General features: G+C 37.5%; 2 protein-coding genes across 3 annotated transcripts in view; one reads left to right on the top strand and one right to left on the bottom strand.

The window, feature by feature from the left end:
• Window positions 1–619: 619 nt before the first annotated feature.
• Window positions 620–4,816, bottom strand: LOC133082244 (cytochrome c oxidase subunit 7B, mitochondrial). The gene is made up of 3 exons (XM_061178757.1): window positions 4,680–4,816; window positions 2,106–2,230; window positions 620–810 (listed from the first exon to the last, which is right to left on the bottom strand). The coding sequence occupies exons 1-3, from the start codon at window positions 4,717–4,719 to the stop codon at window positions 733–735; spliced, it is 243 nt and encodes an 80-aa protein (XP_061034740.1). The 5' UTR covers window positions 4,720–4,816; the 3' UTR covers window positions 620–732.
• A 5,249-nt stretch (window positions 4,817–10,065) lies between these two features.
• Window positions 10,066–23,554, top strand: part of MAGT1 (magnesium transporter 1) — a 49,969-nt gene continuing 36,480 nt past the window's right edge. Inside the window, exon 1 of one of the 2 annotated variants that reach the window (XM_061179488.1) lies at window positions 10,066–10,224. In XM_061179488.1, coding sequence (XP_061035471.1) covers window positions 10,123–10,224 — 102 coding nt within the window. In that variant the 5' untranslated portion in view covers window positions 10,066–10,122. The remainder of the gene's footprint in view (window positions 10,225–23,554) is intronic. The other variant, XM_061179489.1, reaches the window with a different exon arrangement.

The following is a 23,554-nucleotide window of genomic DNA, read 5'->3' as shown; positions in this document are numbered from 1 at the left end:
ATCTTATACATAAAATCCAATGTCATACTGAATTCAGGATAATCCACTAATCCAAAAACTGGTATAGTTACAGAAAGCCAACAGCAGAGGTCACTAGTAGTTAGATGAGTAAAACATATCCTTTCTTTAATAACCTCATAAACATCTCAAATAAATATGCTGAAAAATATAGAGCTCTAAGATAAATGTAACAAGGGAGCCAAGGAGCTAGCTAGTCTTCAGACATCCTAGGAGTTCATTTGATAGGACCACTCTTCCTATGGGTCTGGTGACACCCTAAGTTCTCTTGGCAGGAGTACAAAGGACTTAATGCCAATTCCAAATACAAACATATATGAGAGGCTGAAAGTAGTAGGTATAACCAAGATATGGACACCAAATTTTAAACTCAAAGATGACCTAAAATAACTCTGTGATCAGTTATTCAGAAACTGTAATTTCAGCCTATCATAAAGTTGACTCCTAGGTGACAGCCAAACTTTCCTTTCACACTACCTAATAGAGAAAAGCTTTTCAAGAAGTTGTACAGTGTTTTGACTTTAATATTAACACAAAGGTTAAATAAATAAAAAGTGATCAAGCTTGGTTTCATTTACAAAAGAAACAAACAAACCTACAATGAGGTTTTCAAATGTACTTTATTTCTTCAATCACGCCATATTTTAATGCTTTTACTTGGCATCAATTATGAGTTGATTTTGAAACAATTCAGTATTAAACCAGCTGGGATGATCACTGTTCTCTCCATTCCTTTGGGGTGACTCTGCCAACAGGGGACAGGTTCCATTCTATTCCAATTTGTGTTGCTGTCTGTAAGAATTAAAATGCTGTCAGTTACATGTTTAAACCAGAGCCCACTCTCCCTTGGAGAGTATTTCCTAAAGTGGCAAAGGTATTCTGCACTATAGGTTAAAAACACACAGAAAGTCACCTGGGATACAGTGCCCTCCAGGTAGGCCAAACCTAATTGCTGTCCTAATTCTCTAGAGCAGTGCTGTTCAGTAGAACTTCCAGAGATGAAGGAAATGTTCTATATCTGCACTGTCTAATACAGTTAGCCACTAGCTACATACAGCTATTGAGCAACTAAGATGTAGCTAGTATGACTCAGCAACTAAATTTTAAATTTCATTTAATTAATTCAAACTTGTATATCACATTTCTATACTACATCCTCAAAAACATTGTTGCACTCAACCACGACTACCTAAATACTGCCAAAGAGGACTTTTGTAGTATCCCTTCATGAAGTAGCACTTCACTTCCAAAAGTACCCCCGATCACACATTTGTTCAACATCTGTTTACTCTTCCAATTAAGTACACACACTTATTTTAATAATATATCTGATTTCAGGAAGATCAAAACAAGAATGAAAAAGGCCTATTAATAAAGTCTTTGATTATTAAGGCAAGGGTTGTTTCATATCTTTTAAAATCAGCTTATATATTTATTATAACGTCAAGACTCCTACTTTTAACCAGCAAGTACAGTGACTGGTAAGTAGATTGGTAAATGAAGATGTAAAAAACTAAAATATTAAAAGCAAGTCACTTTATATGTCATCCATCAGAAATGCTGTCCTCAGTTCTGAGGGTAGGATATAGAAGAAAGGTTGATTAAGCAAAGAAAGGTGACCAAGATGGTGAAAACCCTGGAAATCATATAACAAAAAAATGATCAACAGAACTAAGAATGTTTACTATGAAAGAGAAGATCCAGCAGACATGATAGGAATCTTCTAATATCTAACAGCTGATACATGGAAATGTGATCAGAATTTCTGTATTGCAATGAAACGATGGGTAAAATATGAAGGAGGCAGATTTTAACTCAACATAAGATCTTTTCAACCAGCTACACAATATGGAAAAGACTGCCTTTTGATCCACTAAGCAACTTGTTATTGGAAATATTAAGAAAAGATGATGGATGAATGCTCAATGTTGAGGAAGAAATTCCTGCACTAGGTGGGTAATTACGTTAGAAAATCTCTAAAGCCCCTCCTAACTAGAAATGTATACTGTGTGAAAACATTTTGAATACATGAGATAAATGGGAATAAAAAACATCTAAAACAGAGGTTATCAATCAACAGTACTTACATATGCCCATACAGCAACACAGAAAGTGGCTCCACTAGCTAATACGGCATTACCATATTTGTCATGGAAATCAGGTGTCCGCTTCTGGTGGCTCTGCCTTGACATTGTTTGCGGAATGCTTCGAACTTAAAGGGGAAAAAAAAAAGAATACAGGGGCATATCTATCAATTATCAGGAAAAGAGAACATGTGTAATTGATATTGCCACTCACAAAAGCCAAGGAAGTTAACTCTACAGTATTATGCAGTATAATAAAATGTTAAAACATATTGCAGCTAAAAGCAAAGTAGCATACTTTGAAATGCTTCACAAATAAGATTGACAGATGGATAAATATGTGATATAACAAATACAGCAAAATGTTAGTTGTAGAATCTATGTGGTGGGTATGTGGGTATTCATTATACAATTCTTCCAACTTTTCGATATGTCTGGAACTTTTCACAATAAAATGTTGAGGGGAAAAACCAAGAAAAAGTGATGTCAGTAACATCCACGACAAATTGGTATTTGTATAACCTCTGAACTTAGCTCCTACTTCATTAATTTGAGTATTTATGACTTTGATTTTCACTAAAGTTTACTCAGCAGTGCTCAACAACTTACAACATAAAGGGGTAAATAAACTCAAAATGATTAAAGCACGCTAAATGTTTATGACCTTAAAATTACCTGAAAACCTCCAAAAACTAGAGTAATCTTGATTTTTTTAAAAAAGTGACTAATGAATATAGCACCATGCTAAAAGAAATGGGGTATATGGAAATGTGTAAGACACAGACCCTGTTCTTGGGTAACTTCCACTCTAGGGGAGGCTATTAGATACAAAGACACAAACCATTATAATACAAGGAAGCAGAATGTTAGCTAAGCACTTTGAATAGCAGGTAGGATTTGGTTATGTAGGCAGGGGAAAGGCGAATCTGAAAAAAACAGAGACAGAAAACCCAGTGTACTAGAAAACAAATTACGTTTGAAGGACAAGGTATATAAATTAGTAACAGGAGGTAAAACTAGAAAGGTTCATGGAGGGCCACTTTTTTGGTAGAGGTAAAAGTTGTTGAGCAGAATGACAACATGAAAACTTTGCTATTACTGCTATTTTAGTAGAAAGAGTTTTCAAACTGCCTCTGGAGGTACTTGGGGGGCTTGGGAAAGAGCCAAGACTGGAAAATGCATATTTCCAGCTGCTTTTTTCTTCTTCTCCAATCTAAGTAGCAGGTCCTTATTGTTTTAGAGCCTCAAAAGGTATGTAATGAAAAACGTATTAAAGAAACAGCAATGTTGCCCATTCACTAGCACTTATGAATATAATGGGTTATGTGATACAATAGGTTATTTCAGGATAGTTATTTGACCATTTAATAGTTTCTTCGCTTAAGTGCCTTAGTTTTTTTTCACCTTTAGTCACACTTGGGATGAGCAAATTTACAAACATTTCCCAATATAATCTGCTCTAGAGCAGTTAAAAAGTGAGCATGTGAATTCCACATTGAAAATAACAACCCCCAAACCCCTTTCCTGAGGTACAAGGCCCTACCTGCTCAAAAAGCAAAGAAAATAAGATTACCAAGCAAGCAATTCTGGAACACCTCATGACCTCAACACTCAGGTCACCCAAGTGGATTTCTTTAGACCTCTTCTCTGTGACAAGAAATGGTTCAGTTACCACCTATTGGTAATCTCATATAATCCTCAACAACTCTACGAGGTAGGTATTATTTACTAAGCCCCTATTTTACAAAGGAGGAAAATGAAGTTGAGAGAGGTTAAATCATTTGCCCAAAGTGAAAGAGATAACAGACGTGGCTTTTGGAATATGAAAAACCAGTCAGGCAACTATTTTTTGGTTATTGTCAAAGGTGCTTGAGTGTTTAGAACACAATCTAGTAATACTTCTAATGACTCCATAAACAGAAAATAAAAAGATGGCTAAAGAAGCTAAATGGTAGTTGTTTAAGGTCACTTTCATTGTAAAACTGCTCACGTTACTCAAGGTCACCTTCAGTGCAAATCAAGTATGGAAATGACTTTTCTCTCTCCAATCTAGTGCATTCTCAGTACATAATGCTGGTCTCAAAATTTCCCCGTACCTGCTTAACTTTTAGGTAAGAAAAAAATGACCACAATTATTTAGTTAATAATCCACAAATAACATAAAAGCTGCAGTACTACCATTTAGGTTGTCTCCCTGCAATGAAACCAAGAATTGGAGAAGAGGCTCTCCCATTTGCGGGTAAACGTATCCCCAAAGCTAAAATTTACGGAATTACTTAAGGAACGGGAAGTGTTCACCAAGTGTCTCCCTTGAAATCGTAGGCTACCGAATAATATAAAAAAAAAGCAGAGCTGGGTTATGACTCCAGAAACAGAAAGAGAGCTGGGAACCCAAACAGAAACGCTGAGCGATTAGGCTAATGCTAAGGACATTTTCCCAATTACTTGGGGTGAGGTGGGAGACCGAGCATTTAGAATAATAATGTCGAGATGCACATGGAAGGAAGGGGCACGAAAGACCACGAGGACAAATGGATAAAGGCAGTTGGAAAAGATCTGCTCACAATTTTTGCTCACCTCCGAGACGACTTAGTGCGTTTTTGGCCAAGGGAAACATCGTGAAGCTGAAGACAGAACGGCGGCAACTGCAGTTGCTGACTTCTTGCAATTTCACCTCTAGTACCCTTGCAAAGAGCCCTGAGAAACAAAATGGCTTCCTGCTGAGCTCTTTAAAGAGATTTGATGAATCTCGCGAGACCTGTAAAAAACCTATAGAATTTGTCCTCTTTACAGCACGGAAGGATAAACGCCTTGTGGGAAACGAAGTTTTACACTTTGTAAATGACATATCAGGATATTTACGGAACAATGAGAGGATCCCTGGCTTCGAAGCCAGGTTTAGGGCTCTATAGAGGAGAGCTGAGACATTGATCTCAGACTGAGACATCAAAGGCACCAACTTCAAGATAGTGTTTTAGAGGCTTGAGCTTGTTATCTCGCTCCACACTAGCAGTACTTTCTGTTCCCTCCAAACTTCCTTCATTTCTTTAATTTTTTTCCTATTACTACCTACTAATTCATTTAACTTTTAATTTTGAAATGATTTCAAGTTATGAGGAAACTTGCAAGAACAGTAAAAAGAATTCTTAATATGTAGATAAATATGTGATAAAGCAAATTTAACAAATTGTTGATTGTAGAATCTTGGCGGTGTGTGTTCAGAGTACAATTCTTTCACTTTGTCTGTATATTTGGATATTTTCATAATAAAATATTGGGGGAGGGAGAATTCCTGTACACCCATTACCAAGGTACACCACTTGGTAATATTTTGCCACATGTTTTCTTTGTGTGTGTGATTAAATACATGTACATAAAAGATGTATATATAAATGCATCTCTTTTTTTCTGAACCATTTAAGAATAACTTGCATACGTCATGTGCTTTTTTTTTAAACATCTTTATTGAAGTATAATTGCTTTACAATGGTGTGTTAGTTTCTGCTTTATAACAAAGTGAATCAGTTATACATATACATATGTTCCCATATCTCTTCCCTCTTGCATCTCCCTCCCTCCCACCCTCCCTATCCCACCCCTCTAGGTGGTCACAAAGCACGGAGCTGATCTCCCTGTGCTATGCGGCTGCTTCCTACTAGCTATCAGTTTTACATTTGGTAGTATATATATGTCCATGCCACTCTCTCACTTCGTCCCAGCTTACCCTTCCCCCTCCCCGTGTCCTCAAGTCCATTCTCTATGTCTGCGTCTTTATTCCTGTCCTGCCCCTAGGTTCTTCAGAACCTTTTTTTTTTAGATTCCATATATATGTGTTAGCATAAGGTATTTGTTTTTCTCTTTCAGACTTACTTCACTCTGTATGACAGACTCTAGGTCCATCCACCTCATTACAAATAAGTTATGTCTTTAGTCTCCTATAAAATCGAACAGTTCCTTGGCCTTTCTTTGTCTTTCATGGCACTAATTTTTTTCTTACTAAGGTAAACTTTATACTCTCAAGCTTACATATGAAGGAAGTGAGGTGCAGAATCAAGATTAGGCAATTGTAAGTGACAACTGGTAACGGACCTTCTGACTCCACAGGTCTGTGCTCTATAATATATTTGAAGAGTACAGGCCAGTTATTTTGTAAAAGTTCCCTCAAATTTTGTGTGCTTGATGTTTTCTCGTAATTAGATTCAGTTAATGCACTTCTGACAGGAATACTACATGACAGATGTGTCTTCTTAGGGCATCTTATCAGGAAGCCTATAATATTAGCTTGTCCCATTATTGATAATGCCAACTTTAATCATTTGGTCAAAAGGGTGACCTCCAAGTTCCTATAGTTATAAAGTTACTGTTTTTCCCTTTGTCATTAATAAGTAACGTGAGGAATACATTCAGACTATGTATATATCCTGTTCTTTATCAAACTTCCACCCACTAGTTTTTGTATCCATTGATGATTTTTGCCTAAAAGAATTATTAGTATGAAAGTTGCAAAATGGTGATTTTCTAACTCTGTCATTCCTTCCATATTTAATACTGAATGTTCTACTATAAAGAGGAGCTTTATCTTCTCCCTATTTATTTGTTCATTATCAGTGTGGATCCATGGATTCCATAGGTTATAATCCATTGCTATCATGATTTATTTTAATGCTCAATAGTCTCAGATGTGGTCGGTAGGATTCCCTTCAAGCTGGCTTATATGCCTTTTTTTGACGTCGCCAACATTTTTTTTGAGTACATCTTTATTTTCTGACACAAGGCTCATCTTGTACTTTCCCTGCCCCAGCACTGGAATCAACCATTTTCCTAAGGAGCCCTAATTTCTTTCAGGGATGGCATTTAGCAACTTAGATTTGGCACTAGGTTTGCTCATTGATATTGGAGTGTCATTGCTTCTAGTCCTTCCTGTGAATAGAGCTAGGAATATATATCATGAATGATAAATTTGTACAAATACTTCCAACTCCAGTCCAACCCCCAAAAGTTCTTTTTTACTTTCCCTCATTTCATATTTGTATCTCCCTTCTTACACAGTGAGAATCCTGGCTCTCAACATGAGTGTTTTTACATATTACATTATACACAATATATTTTCAGAATTGCTTTGCTCATATCACTATGAAAAACAAATCTACCTAGTAGAGTTTAAGATTTGCTTGTAGTTCTGTTTTTTTCTTTAGACTAATGGTACGTAATCAAGGTAGTGTGTTCATAAATTTTTCAGATTAGTTTTTTTTTTTTTTAGTGTGGTTGTTTTTCATTTGAAATAGAGTTGTGCTCCCTTTTTTCTGTTTGTATTCAATTTCAGTTTTTTAACCCATTCTTACTGATGTGATTTTTAAATGTTTAACTTGTTTTTTAAATTGTGGTAAAGTATACATAACATAAAATTTACCATTTTAACCATTTTAAAGTGTATAGTTCAATGGTATTAAGTACATTCACATTGTTGTACAACTATCACCACCATCCATCTCCAGAACTTTTTTCATCTTACAAAATCACATGATTTGCTTTTATATTTTATTTTAAAAATATTAACATTATTCCAAAAGTCAAAACTATACAAACTGGTGTACTTAGAGAAGTGTCATTCCCTCTCATAACTTTTCTACTCCATTTCCTCCACCTCCTGTAGGTAACCAATTTCATTAGTTTCTGATTTAAGCTTTCTGTGTGTCCTTTTGCAAAATGGGCAAACGTATATATTTTCTTATTTCCTCTTCTATTTTACACAAATGTAGCATAATATGTATGTACTTTTGCGCTTGGTTTTTTCACTTTAACAATAGATCTTGAAAATCCATATCATTTACAGAGCTCTTCCTCATTCCTTTTCTTTACAGCTGTGAAATACTCCATGGTATTTATGTACCATAGTATATTCAATCATTCTCCTATATTTGAACATTTAGGTGGTTTTGAGAATATTTCAATTACAAATAGTGCTGAAATGAATAAATTTGTGAGCGTATACTTTCTTATTATTGGAGTACATTCCTAGAAGTGGGATTGCTGAATCAAAGGATAAATGCATTAGATATTAAGTTATCCTCCATTTTTCATTCCCACCAGCAATGTATGAGGGTGCCTGTTTCCCCACAGACTCAATGACATCATGTATTGAATTTTTGCCAAAATGATAGGTGAGATTTTTGTGTACTTAAAAAACTTACCTTAATTTTTTATTTGTTAAATTTACATGCAGTAAAATTCACTCTTTTTTAGTGTAGTCTTCTGAGTTTTGACAAATGCAAACAGTGTGTAACCACCCCAATAATTAAGGAGAGAAAGGCTGTATCCTCACAAAATATCTCCTTGTGTGGCCCCTTTGTAGTCAGTCCCTCTCCCCACCTCCAGCCCCTGATAGTCACTGATCTGTTCTCTACCTTTCTAGAATGTCATATAAATGGAATCATATGGCATGTCTCAGTGTATTTTTTAAAAATTTTTCTTACTATGAGTGTCTGTAAACGTTTTAATTTTTTACATATCTCTAGATCACATCTCTTCAGAACCAGCTATTTTCCCTTCCATACCCATCTCTTTGTCTCTCCAACTTAATGAAATTATTTTCTTCTCTGTGTGTTTCCCAGCAGGGCCTAAAAGAATGGTCATATGATATTCCACAGCATCAAAATAAATCCAAATTACATGCAATTGGTTTTGTTGGTGTTTTTCCTCTTGAGTATATTATTCTTCTCTATTATCCCAGTTTTACAACCCACAATGATAAACAGAACTGGGACAAATAAGTGGAAAGTTCTGCTATGTAGGATTTTTATTATTTATTAGATAAGGGAATTGGATATTTAAGAAAACCGATTATGACACAAAAACTTTAAAAAGACAGAAGTGCTTTCTTACAACCTTAGTGTTGCGTCCATCCCTCAAACAAAAGAATGACAAGTAAAAAAAAAAAACATTTGCTGTCTATAACAGAAATTTAAGTCCTTGTTGGTGCCTACCTAATAAACCTAAAGGTTTGCCATGAATAAACACTTTAGAATATAACTTTTGATGTCCGCTGTGTTCAGCACATGTGGCACAGTTCCTGGGACACACAAGGTATTCAACAAGCTCTTGTTCATTCACTTTTAAAAATATCCCTCAGTAACACTGTTTTTGCTTTCCTGCTTTTACTTTCTTTTTTTTTTTTTTGGCTGTGTTGGGTCTTCCTTGCTGTGTGCAGGCTTTCGCTAGTTGCGGTGAGCCGGGGCTGCTCTTCGCTGCGGTGCGCGGGCTTCTCATTGTCCCGGCTTCTCTTGTTGCAGGGCACGGGCTCTAAGTGCGCAGGCTTCAGTAGTTGTGGCATGTGGGCTCAGTAGCTGTGGCTTGCGGGCTCTAGAGCTCAGGCTCAGTACTTGTGGCACACGGGCTTAGTTGCTCCACGGCATGTGGGATCTTCCCCGGCCAGGGCTCGAACCCGTGTTCCCTGCATTGGCAGGCGGATTCTTAACCACTGTGCCACCAGGGAAGCCCCAACTTTCTTTTTTTTTTATTTGAAATACTTTGGAGGCCAAATAAGGGACTTGCATAGCTCCTATCAATCACGTGGCTAGGTCCAATTTTTCTAGAATATTACACGAAAGAGGTGTTCAAAGAGTTATAAGGAGTCTCCAGGAAAAAGTTTCTGTTGTAACAACCTTAAGCCATCTTGGACGCTGAAAGCCCGCAATGCTTCACAACTGCGCACGCGTATTTGAAGGGCCGCTAAGCCCGCCATCTTTACGTTTAATGAAAGGAGCGGCCCCTCATCCTTAGCGGACCAATGTAAAACCTCCAGATTGTCATTTTTCTATTGGCTAACAGAGACCAATTAGAAGTGAACCGTCTTTTAGCGGGCGTCTGGCTGTACAGCGCCCTGACGTAATGTGAGGGGATTACGGGCAGGGCTGAGCTGGACCAATGAGGAGGCGCGAGGGGGCTGGTTTGACTGTTCTCACGCCCAACCCTCAGACCCAGCCCCAGGAAAGTTTCCCTTCTAGGAAGGAGAGAAGCGAACATGGCAGCGCGTTGGTGGCTTTGGTGTGTCTCTGCGACCGTGGCGGTGGCACTGCTGCTCGTTTACGGGGTTCCCTCAGCCTGTGCCCAGAGAAAGAAGGAGGTGAGGACGCTGTTTCCAGCAACACGGGCTTCTCCCAACGAGTGGGGCTTGAGAGGGTCTGTTTTGTCCTTCCCGATCCCTTTTCCCCGCCGATTCTGTATCTTTGGTGGCTCCAATTCCGCCGTTTTGGGAATTGTGGGGTTCGCGAGGGAAGAAACTGTAATAACCTTGTCTTCTGGGATTGTAGAGTCTGAGAGTGGGGTGGGGTAGGTGACAAGCTGGCTTCTGTAGGCCTGTGGGTGTACATAGCTACGAGTTTTGACACTTCTTTGAGTATGGGCCCCATCAGGTGGTGGCGGGAAGTTCGACTTTAGATCCAAGGGGTAGATTATCTGAGTCTTTCTTCGGTCAGTAGATGTAACTCCCTTTTAGACGTGTGAGAACTATGTATTTTGTAGCATTTTCACTTGAGGAATGAGAGGAGTAAACAGAAGAGCGGAGCTATGCCAAATTTATTTCATTGTCCAAATAATTGATTCAAAGCAAGTTACCAGAGTGAAGCTCTTAAACCATTTTCAATGATTTACCAAATATCAAGCGGGCCAGGCGCTGTTGTGAGGAGCTTAGTGTATATAAGTGAACAAAACTAAGATTCCTCCTCGTGGAATTTACTGACTTCGGCAAGTGGAGGAGATACAGTATTCTTTACTCACCATTAAGCAATCCAAGCTGAGGAATTTTAACATTGTTGTTTTGAAACATGTGTAGAGCCGTATGCTCTTAGAGCTTTACAGATTACTAGCAATTCTTTATGCTCTCTAATTTTGTAAATGAGGAAACCCAAGTCCTAAATTTACACAGTTAACTGTTGCAGAACAAGGACTGAAATCCTAGGTCAGTCAGTCTTATGCTATTTCCTGTACATTCTGTGCCTCCTTCTAGTACACAATACCTGTACAGGCACTTTTAAAATGCCATTTAAACATCTCCGATGCTTGTCAACTTGAGCTGAATTTAAGGAACCTACCTTCTCTGTTTTTGAATATGTGTACTATTCCATAAGAAAAAAATAAGCTAGCATATTAAAACGAGTTACTTAATAGATTGGCAAAAAGTAAAATTAAAAATATACAATTTTCAAAGTAATGGTGAAATAAGCAGGCTCATACACTGGAACTAGAAATCTATGTGCTTTTTTAAGAGGGTTCCAAGCCATTTTTACGTGGAAAACAAGATGTAGAGCAATACATAGTTTTATATTCTAGAGGCCTTTTATGTTAAAAAATATATATGTGTATGTATATATAGAGAGAAACCTTTGTAAGGATATACAACAGTGGATATCTCTGGGTAGTTGGGATTGTTCATTAAGGGAACACTGTAACTTTTTACCTTATATGTTGGTATTGTCTAAATTTCTACAACCACCACTTACTGTTTTTTAATAAAATGTGAAAAATGTTAAAAACTAGTATTTCTACCAATTAAATTATTTATTCATTTAACCTCTCACTAAACTAGAAGCAGAAGAGCCTAGCAGGGGATAGATTACTTTCAAAAGGAATCAGCAATGAATTATGTACTTTATTTTTTATTTTTATCTTTTAAACATCTTTATTGGAGTATAATTGCTTTACAATGGTGTGTTAGTTTCTGCTTTATAACAAAGTGAATCAGTTATACATATACATATGTCCCCATATCTCTTCCCTCTTGCATCTCCCTCCCTCCCACCCTCCCTATCCCACCCCTCTAGGTGGTCACAAAGCACCGAGCTGATCTCCCTGTGCTATGTGGCTGTTTCCCACTAGCTATCTATTTTACGTTTGGTAGTGTATATATGTCCATGCCACTCTCTCACTTTGTCCCAGCTTACCCTTCCCCCTCCCCGTGTCCTCAAGTCCATTCTCTAGGAGGTCTGTGTCTTTGTTCCCGTCTTGCCCCTAGGTTCTTCATGACCATTTTTTTTTTTAGATTCCATATATATGTGTTAGTATACAGTATTTGTTTTTCTCTTTCTGACTTACTTCACTCTGTATGACAGACGCTAGGTCCATCCACCTCACTACAAATAACTCAATTTCGTTTCGTTTTATGGCTGAGTAATATTCCATTGTATATATGTGCCACATCTTCTTTATCCATTCATCTGTTGATGGACACTTAGGTTGCTTCCATGTCCTGGCTATGGTAAATAGCGCTGCAATGAACATTGTGGTACATGTCTCTTTCTGAATTATGATTTTCTCAGGGTATATGCCCAGTAGTGGGATTGCTGGGTCATATGGTAGTTCTATTTTTAGTTTTTTAAGGAACCTCCATACTGTTCTCCACAGTGGCTGTATCAATTTACATTCCCACCAACAGTGCAAGAGGGTTCCCTTTTCTCCACACCCTCTCTAGCAATTATTGTTTGTAGATTTTTTGATGATGGCCATTCTGACCGGTGTGAGATGATATCTCATTGTAGTTTTGATTTGTATTTCTCTAATGATTAATGATGTTTTATGTACTTTAAAATTGTTAACACGGTGGATTTTATGTTACGTGAATTTTATCTCAATAAAAAATTTTTTTTAAGGAATCAGATTCTAACTCCCTTCCCATCATGCCACTGTTCAAGACCCTTATCGCTCTTGCAAATCTCTTGCCATAAGTGCCTAACTGGTCATCCTTGAACTCATCCTTCATAGTGTTGCCAGAGATGCTAAGGTAAAAAACTGAAAACCGAAAGGTTAAAATAACCTATTTTGAAAAGTATAAAAGGACTTCTGTAGTCTGTCCCTGGTCTGCTTTTTCCAGGCTCATCTCAATTCAAGCTCCTCCCTCTACTGGCCACATGGCTTGCGGGATCTTAGTTCTCCCACCAGGGATTGAACCCTTGCCCCGGCAGTGAGAGTGCCGAGTCCTAACCACTGGACTGCCAGGGAATTCCTGCCTTGATCTTTCTATACTCTCTTGCAAGTATCTATACTAGCTGGAGTATCTCCCTTCTTCTCCCTCACCCCACTCCCTCATTCACCTGAGGGTTCCTACTCTTCAAGTCTTAGCTCAAACATTACCTTCCTTCTCAACTAAGGTTTTCCTGGTTCCCCCAGCTGAATTGAGATGAATTCAGCACATTGTATTGTCGTTGTTTATGTAACAGTCTTTCCCATTAGACTGTGAGCATCTTGAATACAGACACTTTTGTTTAATTGAGGTATAGTTGATTTACAATATTATATGAGTTTCAAGTGTACAACATGGTGATTCACCATTTTTAAAGATTATACTCCATTTATAGTTGTTATAAAATATTGGTTATGAATACAGACACTTTTAAATTATTTTTTTTCACACCTAGCAGTATCTGTCAATAAACATCTAATTAATTAATTAACTAACTGTGTGCATATAAAGTCAGGAATCTGTTCTTTCACTTGCAAGTTTGTTTAGGTTTCACAATCTAAAATTGGATTTTCTCATCAGTAAACAAGGAATAAGTATAGGCTGGTAAAGTTGGTTTTGTTTTTATACCTTTCCCCTGTAACTGAGCATGTTTTGGACTTTTTAATAATGAGATTACTGTGATACTACTTAGAGACAGTTTAAAAATATAGGCGTTCTGTTGCAAAACGCTTACTTTTTTTGTCAATTTTTGAAAACATTATTTTAAAAAAATCCCAGGTCTATCCACCATAGTAGATTTGGCTTTAAATGGTAGGATAATGTGTGATCTTATAATCTAAGTATTCTGTTTAAAAAGACACCTCTCCTGTATAACTGAGTCACTTTGCTGTACAGCAGTAATTAGCACAACATTGTAAATCAACTACACTTAAATTAAAAAAAAAATAGAGGGCTTCCCTGGAGGCACAGTGGTTAAGAATCTGCCTGCCAATGCAGGGGACACAGGTTTGAGCCCTGGTCCGGGAAGATCCCACATGCCGCGGAGCAACTAAGCCTGTGCACCACAACTACTGAGCCTGAGCTCTAGAGCCTGAGAGCCGCAACTACTGAGCCTGCGTGCCTAGAGCCCGTGCTCCACAACAAGAGAAACCACCGAAATGAGAAGCGCAAGCACCGCAATGGAGAGTAGCGCCTGCTCGCCACAACTAGAGAAAGCCTGTGTGCAGCAATGAAGACCCAATGCAGCCAAAAATAAATAAATTAAATAAATACATTTATTTAAAAAAATAGAGAACAACAAAAAAAGATACCTCTCCTAAATGAATATAATTAAAAATCACTCAAGTTCTTCATAGTTGTCTGTTGTTAAATGGAATGCTACCCTACTTATCGGATTACTTACACTTGTAACAGTGTTTTCACTGGAACATTGACTTATTCTCTAATATTTATTCAATGCCTTCTACATGTCATGCACTATGGTTTACATGCATTATCTCTAATCCTCACAATAACCCTGCAGAGTATTAGCCCTTTTTGAAAGGTGAGGAAACTGACACTGAGCAAGAGAGACGTTGGGGGTTTGCCTAAAGAAGCACAGCTGTAGAGGCTGAGCTGGGATTCTACCCCTTGTCTGACTCCAAAGCGTATGCTCTCTGCTAGGCCACAAAGGCTTATTTTGCAGTGACTTATTTTATTTTTATGGTGAATTATTTCCCCCTCTGGTAGAAAGAAAGTTGCTTATTCTTGCAACTGGTGTCATTTTAGGGAGGCAGCATGATAAAAATGCAAAGGCATGGTCTTTGTCAAAATTATCCATATTTCAAGACTTCCCTGGTGGTCCAGTGGGTAAGACTCTGAGCTCCCAATGGAGGGGGCCTGAGTTCGATCCCTGGTCGGGGAACTAGATCCCGCATGCATGCCGCAACTAAGAGTCCGCATGCCACAACTAAAGATCCCACATGATGCAAGGAAGATCCTGCATGCTGCAACTAAGACACGGTGCAGCGAAACTAAATAAATAAATATATAAATATTTTGAAAAATAATAATTGACGATTCTTCACTTGTAAAAAACTATCCATATTTCTTGATCTACTTCTGGGAATCTATAATAGAAAAATAATATGGAATATGGAAAAGAGTGTCTTTTTCTTTCTTTTTTTTGGCCACACTGCGTGGCTTGTGGGATCTTAGTTCCCCGACCAGGGATCGAACCCGGGCCCTGTGAGTGAAAGCCCTGAGTCCAAACCACCAGACTGCCAGGGAATTCCCTGGAAAAGAGTGAATGCACAAAGCATACTGAAACATTAAAAAATGGTCTTAATAGTGCTAGGGTGGCAGATAGTTTTCCTCCCGTTTTCTCAGTTTTCAAAAAATTGTGTAAAATTTTAAAGATCATGTATGTTAATGCAACCCAAGTGATCTTTAGCAAGTTACTCTGAGTCTCATTTTCCTTATCAGTAGAATGGGAAAATGCCTATTTTTTTTTTTTGTATTGTGAGAATTAAAGGAGATGAGGGCTGTAAAGTGCCTAATGCAGTACCTGGTATGTAGAAGACATTAGATGAATATTATTGATAGAAAATAAGATTGTGTTCCTCTGCAGTATAAAATATTTTTCAATTGATCTTTTTGTATTGTTTTTATGAAGATTATTCAGAAAATAAAATTATCTGCATATTTTGACAAGGCAGGCAATTATTGGAAAAACTTCTGTATTCTTTGACATTGCTTTGAGAAGTGATGCATGAAAGTATCACATGCACAAAACCCCAGCAATTACTTAGAAAATACCTTATTACCAAGAACCAAAGGCTCGGTAGCATTGCAAAACAAACAAATTGAGACATACTCCAAAAATAAACATCAAGGAGAGGGGACAGTGGTATATTTTAGCCCTGTCCAAGAAGTACGTGAACTGAGAATGGAGCAGATAGCATTTAAGGATTACAAATACTCTCTTCTCTGTTCACTGTCTTTCTCCTTCAGTCATTATCTGCCAATTATGTTTCCAGGTCTGTTCAGTCTCACTTGTAATTTAAGGATGGAGTTGAAAATTTATTCCTTAACCAGAAATTTTTTAAACTAACATTTGTAGGCTAGTGGATTATTAAGAAAGCTAAAAATATCAAGAATTTTAATGAATAAACCCTGATGGTCTAGAACACAGATATAATGAAATAAGTTTTGGGGGAAAGGGAGGTGCATTTTAGAGGAATTCAGACTGGTGATGCTTAACTTTATTACTTCTGAAATTCAAAAGTAATCTTAATGGCAGCATCAGAATTTAGCTTTAAATTATAGTGGATTCCTATATGCCAGGGGTCCCCAACCCCCGGGCCACAGACTGGTACCGGTCCGTGGCCTGTTAGGAACCGGGACTCACAGCAGGGGCTGAGCGGCAGGCGGCCGGGCGGGCGGGCGAGCGTCAGATCAGCGGGGGCATTAGATTCTCATAGGAGTGCAAACCCTACTGTGAACCGCGCATGCAAGGGATCTAGGTTGCGCACTCCTTATGAGAATCTAATGCCTGATGATCTGAGGTGAAGCTGAGGCGTCGATGCTCTACAAATACAGATTATCATTAGCAGAGAGGTTTGACTGTACAGAGACCATAATAAATCAATTGCTTGCAAACCCATATCAAACCCCTCTCAGTGAGTGGCAAGGGAAAACAAGCTCAGGGCTCCCACTGATTCTGCATTATGGTGAGCTGTATAATTATTTCATTATATATTACAATGTAATAATAATAGAAATAAAGTGCACAATAAATGTAATGCACTTAAATCATCCCGAAACCATCCCCTCACCCCCCCGTCCATGGAAAAACTATCTTCCACGAAACCAGTCCCCGGTGCCGAAAAGGTTGGGGACCACTGCTATATGCTCTCTTTGCTGAGTGATATTTAGTGATAATAGGAGAATTTGTAGTTGTTAAGGCTTAATCTATTTTGCTAGAGCTAATTGGGATACATATTATGCAAGCAAGTAGGATAAAATTAAATTAGTGCAGTGCTGTGTTACTGCACATTCTTGGTCCTTTTAATCCCTTGTAGTCCTAAAATTTTCATCGTACTTGATTATTACTAACAGAATTAGAGATATTAATTGACTTCCTGTTAGTGGGATTATTTTGTGGCCATACTAATTTAAATGTTTCAAGAGAAGAGAAAGACTTTAAGCTTACTTAACTTTGTTGGTAAGTATTATATTTTAATTGTGAATATTATTACTCTTCTTTTTGTTTTATTTAAATAGTTGAAATGTACTCCAAGAAGGGGAGATATCAATTGATTGTGAAAGTCTTTGCTTATACATTTAATGTTTTTTCATAGTAAACTTATATTTTGTTTTAAATAAATATATCCAGTGCAAATTTAAAAACTGGATGGATATATTTTCTCAAATGTTTTTTAAAACTGTTAGTGGAAAAAGTATTTGCAATAGGAGTTGTTTCCAAATCAATTACTTTTTTGAGTTGCTGAGCTCACTTGATAAACCTCTTACCTTTATGTACTATAGTCCTTGGAAAATATCTTTCTTACTAATAACTTTAAAGTATTAAATAGTAAATAGAAGGACCTGAGGGTCACAGGTGATATTTTAATCCTTTACCTTTGAAGGTTATGACTTTGGAAGGTAAAGGAATATTTAGAGAGTGAATAGTGGGACTTTTAGTGTAGAGCCTATAGAGAAACAAAATTTTTATTTCTGAGGCATAGCTTTCAGTACCCAAACAATGGGCTCTTGACAACGGATGAGAGGCATCCTAAGGAAGAAGGTTCTTCAGTACTAGCGATTTACTCCGATAAAGAAAACTTTTAACTCAAATGTGAAGAAAAGAGAAATTCCTTTATAAAATCATATAACAGAAGAGACAAAAGAGGACTAGTGAAAGAAGTGTCTAGGAATTATTAAGGTGTTATATATATATATATTTTTAAACATCTTTATTGGAGTATAATTGCTTTACAATGGTGTGTTAGTTTCTGCTTTATAACAAAGTGAATCAGTTATACATATACATATGTTCCCATATCTCTTCCCTCTTGCGTCTCCCTCCCTCCCACCCTCCCTATCCCACCCCTCTAGGTGGTCACAAAGCACCGAGCTCATCTCCCTGTGCTATGCGGCTGCTTCCCACTAGCTATCTATTTTACGTTTGATAGTGTATATATGTCCATGCCACTCTCTCACTTTGTCACAGCTTACCCTTCCCCCTCCCCATATCTTCAAGTCCATTCTCTAGTAGGTCTGTGTCTTTATTCCCGTCTTGCCCCTAGGTTCTTCATGACCTTTTCTTTTTTTCCTTAGATTCCATATATATGTGTTAGCATACGGTATTTGTTTTTCTCTTTCTGACTTACTTTACTCTGTATGACAGACTCTAGGTCCATCCACCTCAGTACAAATAACTCAATTTCGTTTCTCTTTATGGCTGAGTAATATTCCATTGTATATATGTGCCACATCTTCTTTATCCATTCATCTGTTGATGGACACTTAGGTTGCTTCCATGTCCTGGCTATTGTAAATAGAGCTGCAATGAACATTGTGGTGCATGACTCTTTTTGAATTATGGTTTTCTCAGGGTATATGCCCAGTAGTGGGATTGCTGGGTCATATGGTAGTTCTATTTTTAGTTTTTTAAGGAACCTCCATACTGTTCTCCACAGTGGCTGTATCAATTTACATTCCCACCAACAGTGCAAGAGGGTTCCCTTTTCTCCACACCCTCTCCAGCATTTATTGTTTCTAGATTTTTTGATGATGGCCATTCTGACCGGTGTGAGATGATATCTCATTGTAGTTTTGATTTGCATTTCTCTAATGATTAATGATGTTGAGCATTCTTTCACGTGTTTGTTGGCAATCTGTATATCTTCTTTGGAGAAATGTCTTTTTAGGTCTTCTGCCCATTTTTGGATTGGGTTGTTTGTTTTTTTGATATTGAGCTGCATGAGCTGCTTGTAAATTTTGGAGATTAATCCTTTGTCAGTTGCTTCATTTGCAAATATTTTCTCCCATTCTGAGGGTTGTCTTTTTGTCTTGTTTATGGTTTCCTTTGCTGTGCAAAAGCTTTTAAGTTTCATTAAGTCCCATTTGTTTATTTTTGTTTTTATTTCCATTTCTCTAGGAGCTGGGTCAAAAAGGATCTTGCTGTGATTTATGTCATAGAGTGTTCTGCCTATGTTTTCCTCTAAGAGTTTGATAGTGTCTGGCCTTACATTTAGGTCTTTAATCCATTTTGAGTTTATTTTTGTGTATGGTGTCAGGGAGTGTTCTAATTTCATACTTTTCCATGTAGCTGTCCAGTTTTCCCAGCACCACTTATTGAAGAGGCTGTCTTTTCTCCACTGTATATTCTTGCCTCCTTTATCAAAGATAAGGTGACCATCTGTGCGTGGGTTTATCTCTGGGCTTTCTATCCTGTTCCATTGATCTATATTTCTGTTTCTGTGCCTGTACCATACTGTCTTGATTACTGTAGCTTTGTAGTATAGTCTGAAGTCAGGGAGCCTGATTCCTCCAGCTCCGTTTTTCTTTCTCAAGATTGCTTTGGCTATTCGGGGTCTTTTGTGTTTCCATACAAATTGTGAAATTTTTTGCTCTAGTTCTGTGAAAAATGCCAGTGGTAGTTTGATAGGGATTGCATTGAATCTGTAGATTGCTTTGGGTAGTAGAGTCATTTTCACAATGTTGATTCTTCCAATCCAAGAACATGGTATATCTCTCCATCTATTTGTGTCATCTTTAATTTCTTTCATCAGTGTCTTATAATTTTCTGCATAGAGGTCTTTTGTCTCCTTAAGTAGGTTTATTCCTAGATAAGGTGTTATATTTGAGTTATCTAGAATATATCACATTCTTCAACCATTTCAGGAAGATCAGGTGGTGGTTTATTTTTAGGAATGGTGTATTTTTTCCTGTTGTGTATAATTTGAATTGCTTAATGTTTATTTAATTTCCCTGTGTAATTGCATAGAAATTATATAACACATGGTCCTTACCCGTAAGAATTAAAATGTAGAGCAGTAGTACTCAAACTTCAGTGTATAAAGAATCACTTGGGGAACTCCCCTGCTGGCGCAGTGGTTAAGAATCCACCTACCAACGCAGGGGACACGGGTTTGATCCCTGATCCGGGAAGATCCCACATGCCGCGGAGCAACTAAGCCTGTGTGCCACAACTACTGAGCCTGCGCTCTAGAGCCTGCGAGCCACAACTACTGAGCCCGCGCACCACAACTACTGAAGTCCGCGCACCTAGAACCCGTGCTCTGCAGCAAGAGAAGCCACCGCAATGAGAAGCCCATGCATGTGGCCCCCGCTCACCGCAACTAGAGAAAGCCTGTGCGCAGCAACAAAGACACAATGCAGCCAAAAATAAATACATAAAATAAATAAATTTTAAAAAAAGCATCACTTGGGGTACATGTTAAAATTCCGTATTCTTGGAATCCACCAGAAGCTAAAGAACCCCCCAGGAAGAGAAAGGGAAATCACAGCCTTGATTAAAGACTTAAAGGCATCAGAGGCGGTAAGTGATACAATATCTCACAACAACAGCCCTCAGTGGCCAGTGAAAAATGACTAACAGGAACTGAAGCCTTATAGCAGATTATCACCAACTGGTTTCAATTGTTGCTCCCATAGCCCAGGCTGTTCCAGACATTGCAACTGCAACTGAATCCATTACACAGACTGATGACAGGTGGTATGTAGTCTTAGACATCACTAACACCTTCTGTGCCATCTTACTGATATTTGAGGATCAAGGTCAGTTCATTTTCAGGTAGCAAGGCCTCCTATATATGTTTATAGTATTCTCTAGGGGTACCTAAGCTCCCCTGCCATTTGCTACCAGTTGGTGAGTCAGGATTTAGCATAAGTTCCTCTACCCTTCCATGTTTAAAGCTTTCACTATATGGATGATGCCTTGTTGGCAAGTAAAAGCCTCAGCCTCAATGACCTTGTTGGTGGTGCTCTCATACTACAGAGGTAGCCAGGAGCAGTAGCTGATAAACCCGACAAAATTCAAGGGCCTGCTCACCAAGCAAAGTTCCTTGGGACTAAGTGAGTGGATTTATAATATTCAATTCCTGTTGTGGTCATGGAAAAACGGCTGTCTCTTTGGCCCACCAAACCAAACAGGAAACCCAGCACCTTATTGGACAGTTTTGGGTATTGGAGACAGTATGTGGCTCACTCAGGCATGCTGCTTGGTCTTTTACATCAGCTAACCTGCTAATCAGCATCCTTTGAGTAGGGCTTATGTAGATCTACTGAATCAAATTTATTGGAGGATGAAACCTAGAAGTCTGCACTTTTAACAGGCTCCTTTATACTAGCCACACTTTGAGAAACATGGGCCTAGTAAGTTTATTATCCATTATGCTAAGGGCTTGCTCTGGGAAGTTTTGATTTACTTTATCACCAAGTCTTTCTTTTACATTGTGTTCTGATCGGTAATTAATAAAAATAGTTTTGAATACATAATAAGATTATAAAAGCTTAAATCGGACTGTGAAAATCCTTTTCAGTTTACAACAGTGGTTCTCAAGAGGGAGTGGGGAATTTTACTTCCCAAGGGTTATCTGGCAATGTCTGGAGACATTTTTGGTTATTGGCAGCTGGTGATGCTACTGGCATCTAATAGGTAGAGGTCAGGGATGCTGCTCAACATGCAATGTGCAGGACAGCTCCCCACAAAAGAATTATCTGGCCCAAGATGTCAGTAACCCTGCTGCTGAGAAACCTTGGTTTAGAATGATCTGTTTGAATCCTAGCTCTGTGTCTTACTATGGCACTTTGGCCAAGTTGCTTAACCTCTCTGATCCTGTTTACTCAACATTTAAATGGACTAAAAATAGAGTACTTAACCTCATAGTGTTGTTCTGAGGATTGAATTAAATACTTATTCTATAAGGAGAGAAGTTGCTGCCTGACACGTACGTACTAAGCATTCCAAATAGTAACTGCTATTTTCTCCATAAAATCAAGATAGGCTTACTTTAAGATATATTAAAATGTTAAAAGATTGGGTCATTGTGAATAAGGATTATAGCTTCTAATTATCATGTCCCAAGCTATGTTCATGTACTTTTATTGTAAAAGTTTAAAACTAGTTCATTTAAAAAAAAAATGAACTGAGAAAGTAACCTAATTAATTGACTCGGTAATAAGCAGTCTTTTGAGGTAATAATCCCATTTATAAGAGCTTTAAAGAGAATTTGTAATTCCTTTGAACTAATTTCTTCTACTTGATAAGTTATTTGGGGATTGTATAGCCAGAAATCTGGTCTTTCCAGTCTGTTAATAAACAAGAAGAGGAATATAATACATTTTTTACATAGACCTATTCAAGACTTTGTTTAAGAAGACTCCACATGTTTATCACTAATTCAAAGCACATACATTTGTTTTATTGGAATGATCATATATCTATGTGATTGAATGGAGATAGACTATATGAAACTATACCTGTTACTGCTTTACATTTTTTTCCCCTAAAATAGCCTGAAATAGTATCTGTAGCCATGGTGAATAAAATAGGCAAATTATGTTTGAATTTGCTGGTAACTGTCAAATTTAATTTGAAAAATAACAAAATTAATGACTGCTTTAGAATATAGAATGCATATTTTCTGTGAACTAATATTGTTCTCTTAGCCAAGAGGATCATTAAGGCTGTATCAAATAGTAAGAATTCATTTTTTGGAAAAACTGAGTTTAATTTATGCAGCCTTATTTTAAATCAAATATTCCCTATTCTTGACAATTGTTGGTAACTAATTCTACTGCTAAAGATGAACTAGCCTCCACTGCTTGTTCCTTGTCCTATCTGCCTTCTAGTTCACTCTCTTCCACTGCCTTTACCACCAACCTGTTTCCTTTTTTTTTTAATTGAAGTATAGTTGATTTACAATGTTGTGTTAGTTTTAGATGTACAGCACAGTGATTCAGTTATACACATATATATTCTTTTTCAGATTCTTTTCCCTTGTAGGTTATTACAAAATATTGAGTATAGTTCCCTGTGCTATACAGTAGGTCCTTGTTGGTTATCTATTTTATATATAGTACTGTGTATATGTTAATCCCAAATTCCTAATTTATCCCTCCCCTAACAACCTGTTTCCTTAGTATCATTCATTGTTCCACAAGTCTTGTTAATTATTTGTTATACCAGTCTTCTGCGAGTGTATATATTTCTCTGTGGGCTTATTAGAGACTATATTCATTTTTCCATGTGTGGCATATTCATTTTGTGGCTCTTACTGGAATTACTTTATATCTGCTACAAAACTATTTTTTTATGCCATCTTTCTCTATTGTTCATAGAAGTGTACTCAGGAAGTAAATTTTTTTTCAGTACTGCCTGAATTCAGGCATGCTTTAAAGGTAAATCATGCATTTTTAGAATCCATGTTATTGTTGCCTTCCTGAAATTAAAAAAAAATCCCATTTCTATTAAGTGTTTATGTGTGCA

Source organism: Eubalaena glacialis, chromosome X, assembly GCF_028564815.1.
Source record: "Eubalaena glacialis isolate mEubGla1 chromosome X, mEubGla1.1.hap2.+ XY, whole genome shotgun sequence".
In the NCBI taxonomy this organism is placed as follows: domain Eukaryota; kingdom Metazoa; phylum Chordata; class Mammalia; order Artiodactyla; family Balaenidae; genus Eubalaena; species Eubalaena glacialis.
This window is presented reverse-complemented; position numbering and strand designations above follow the sequence as displayed.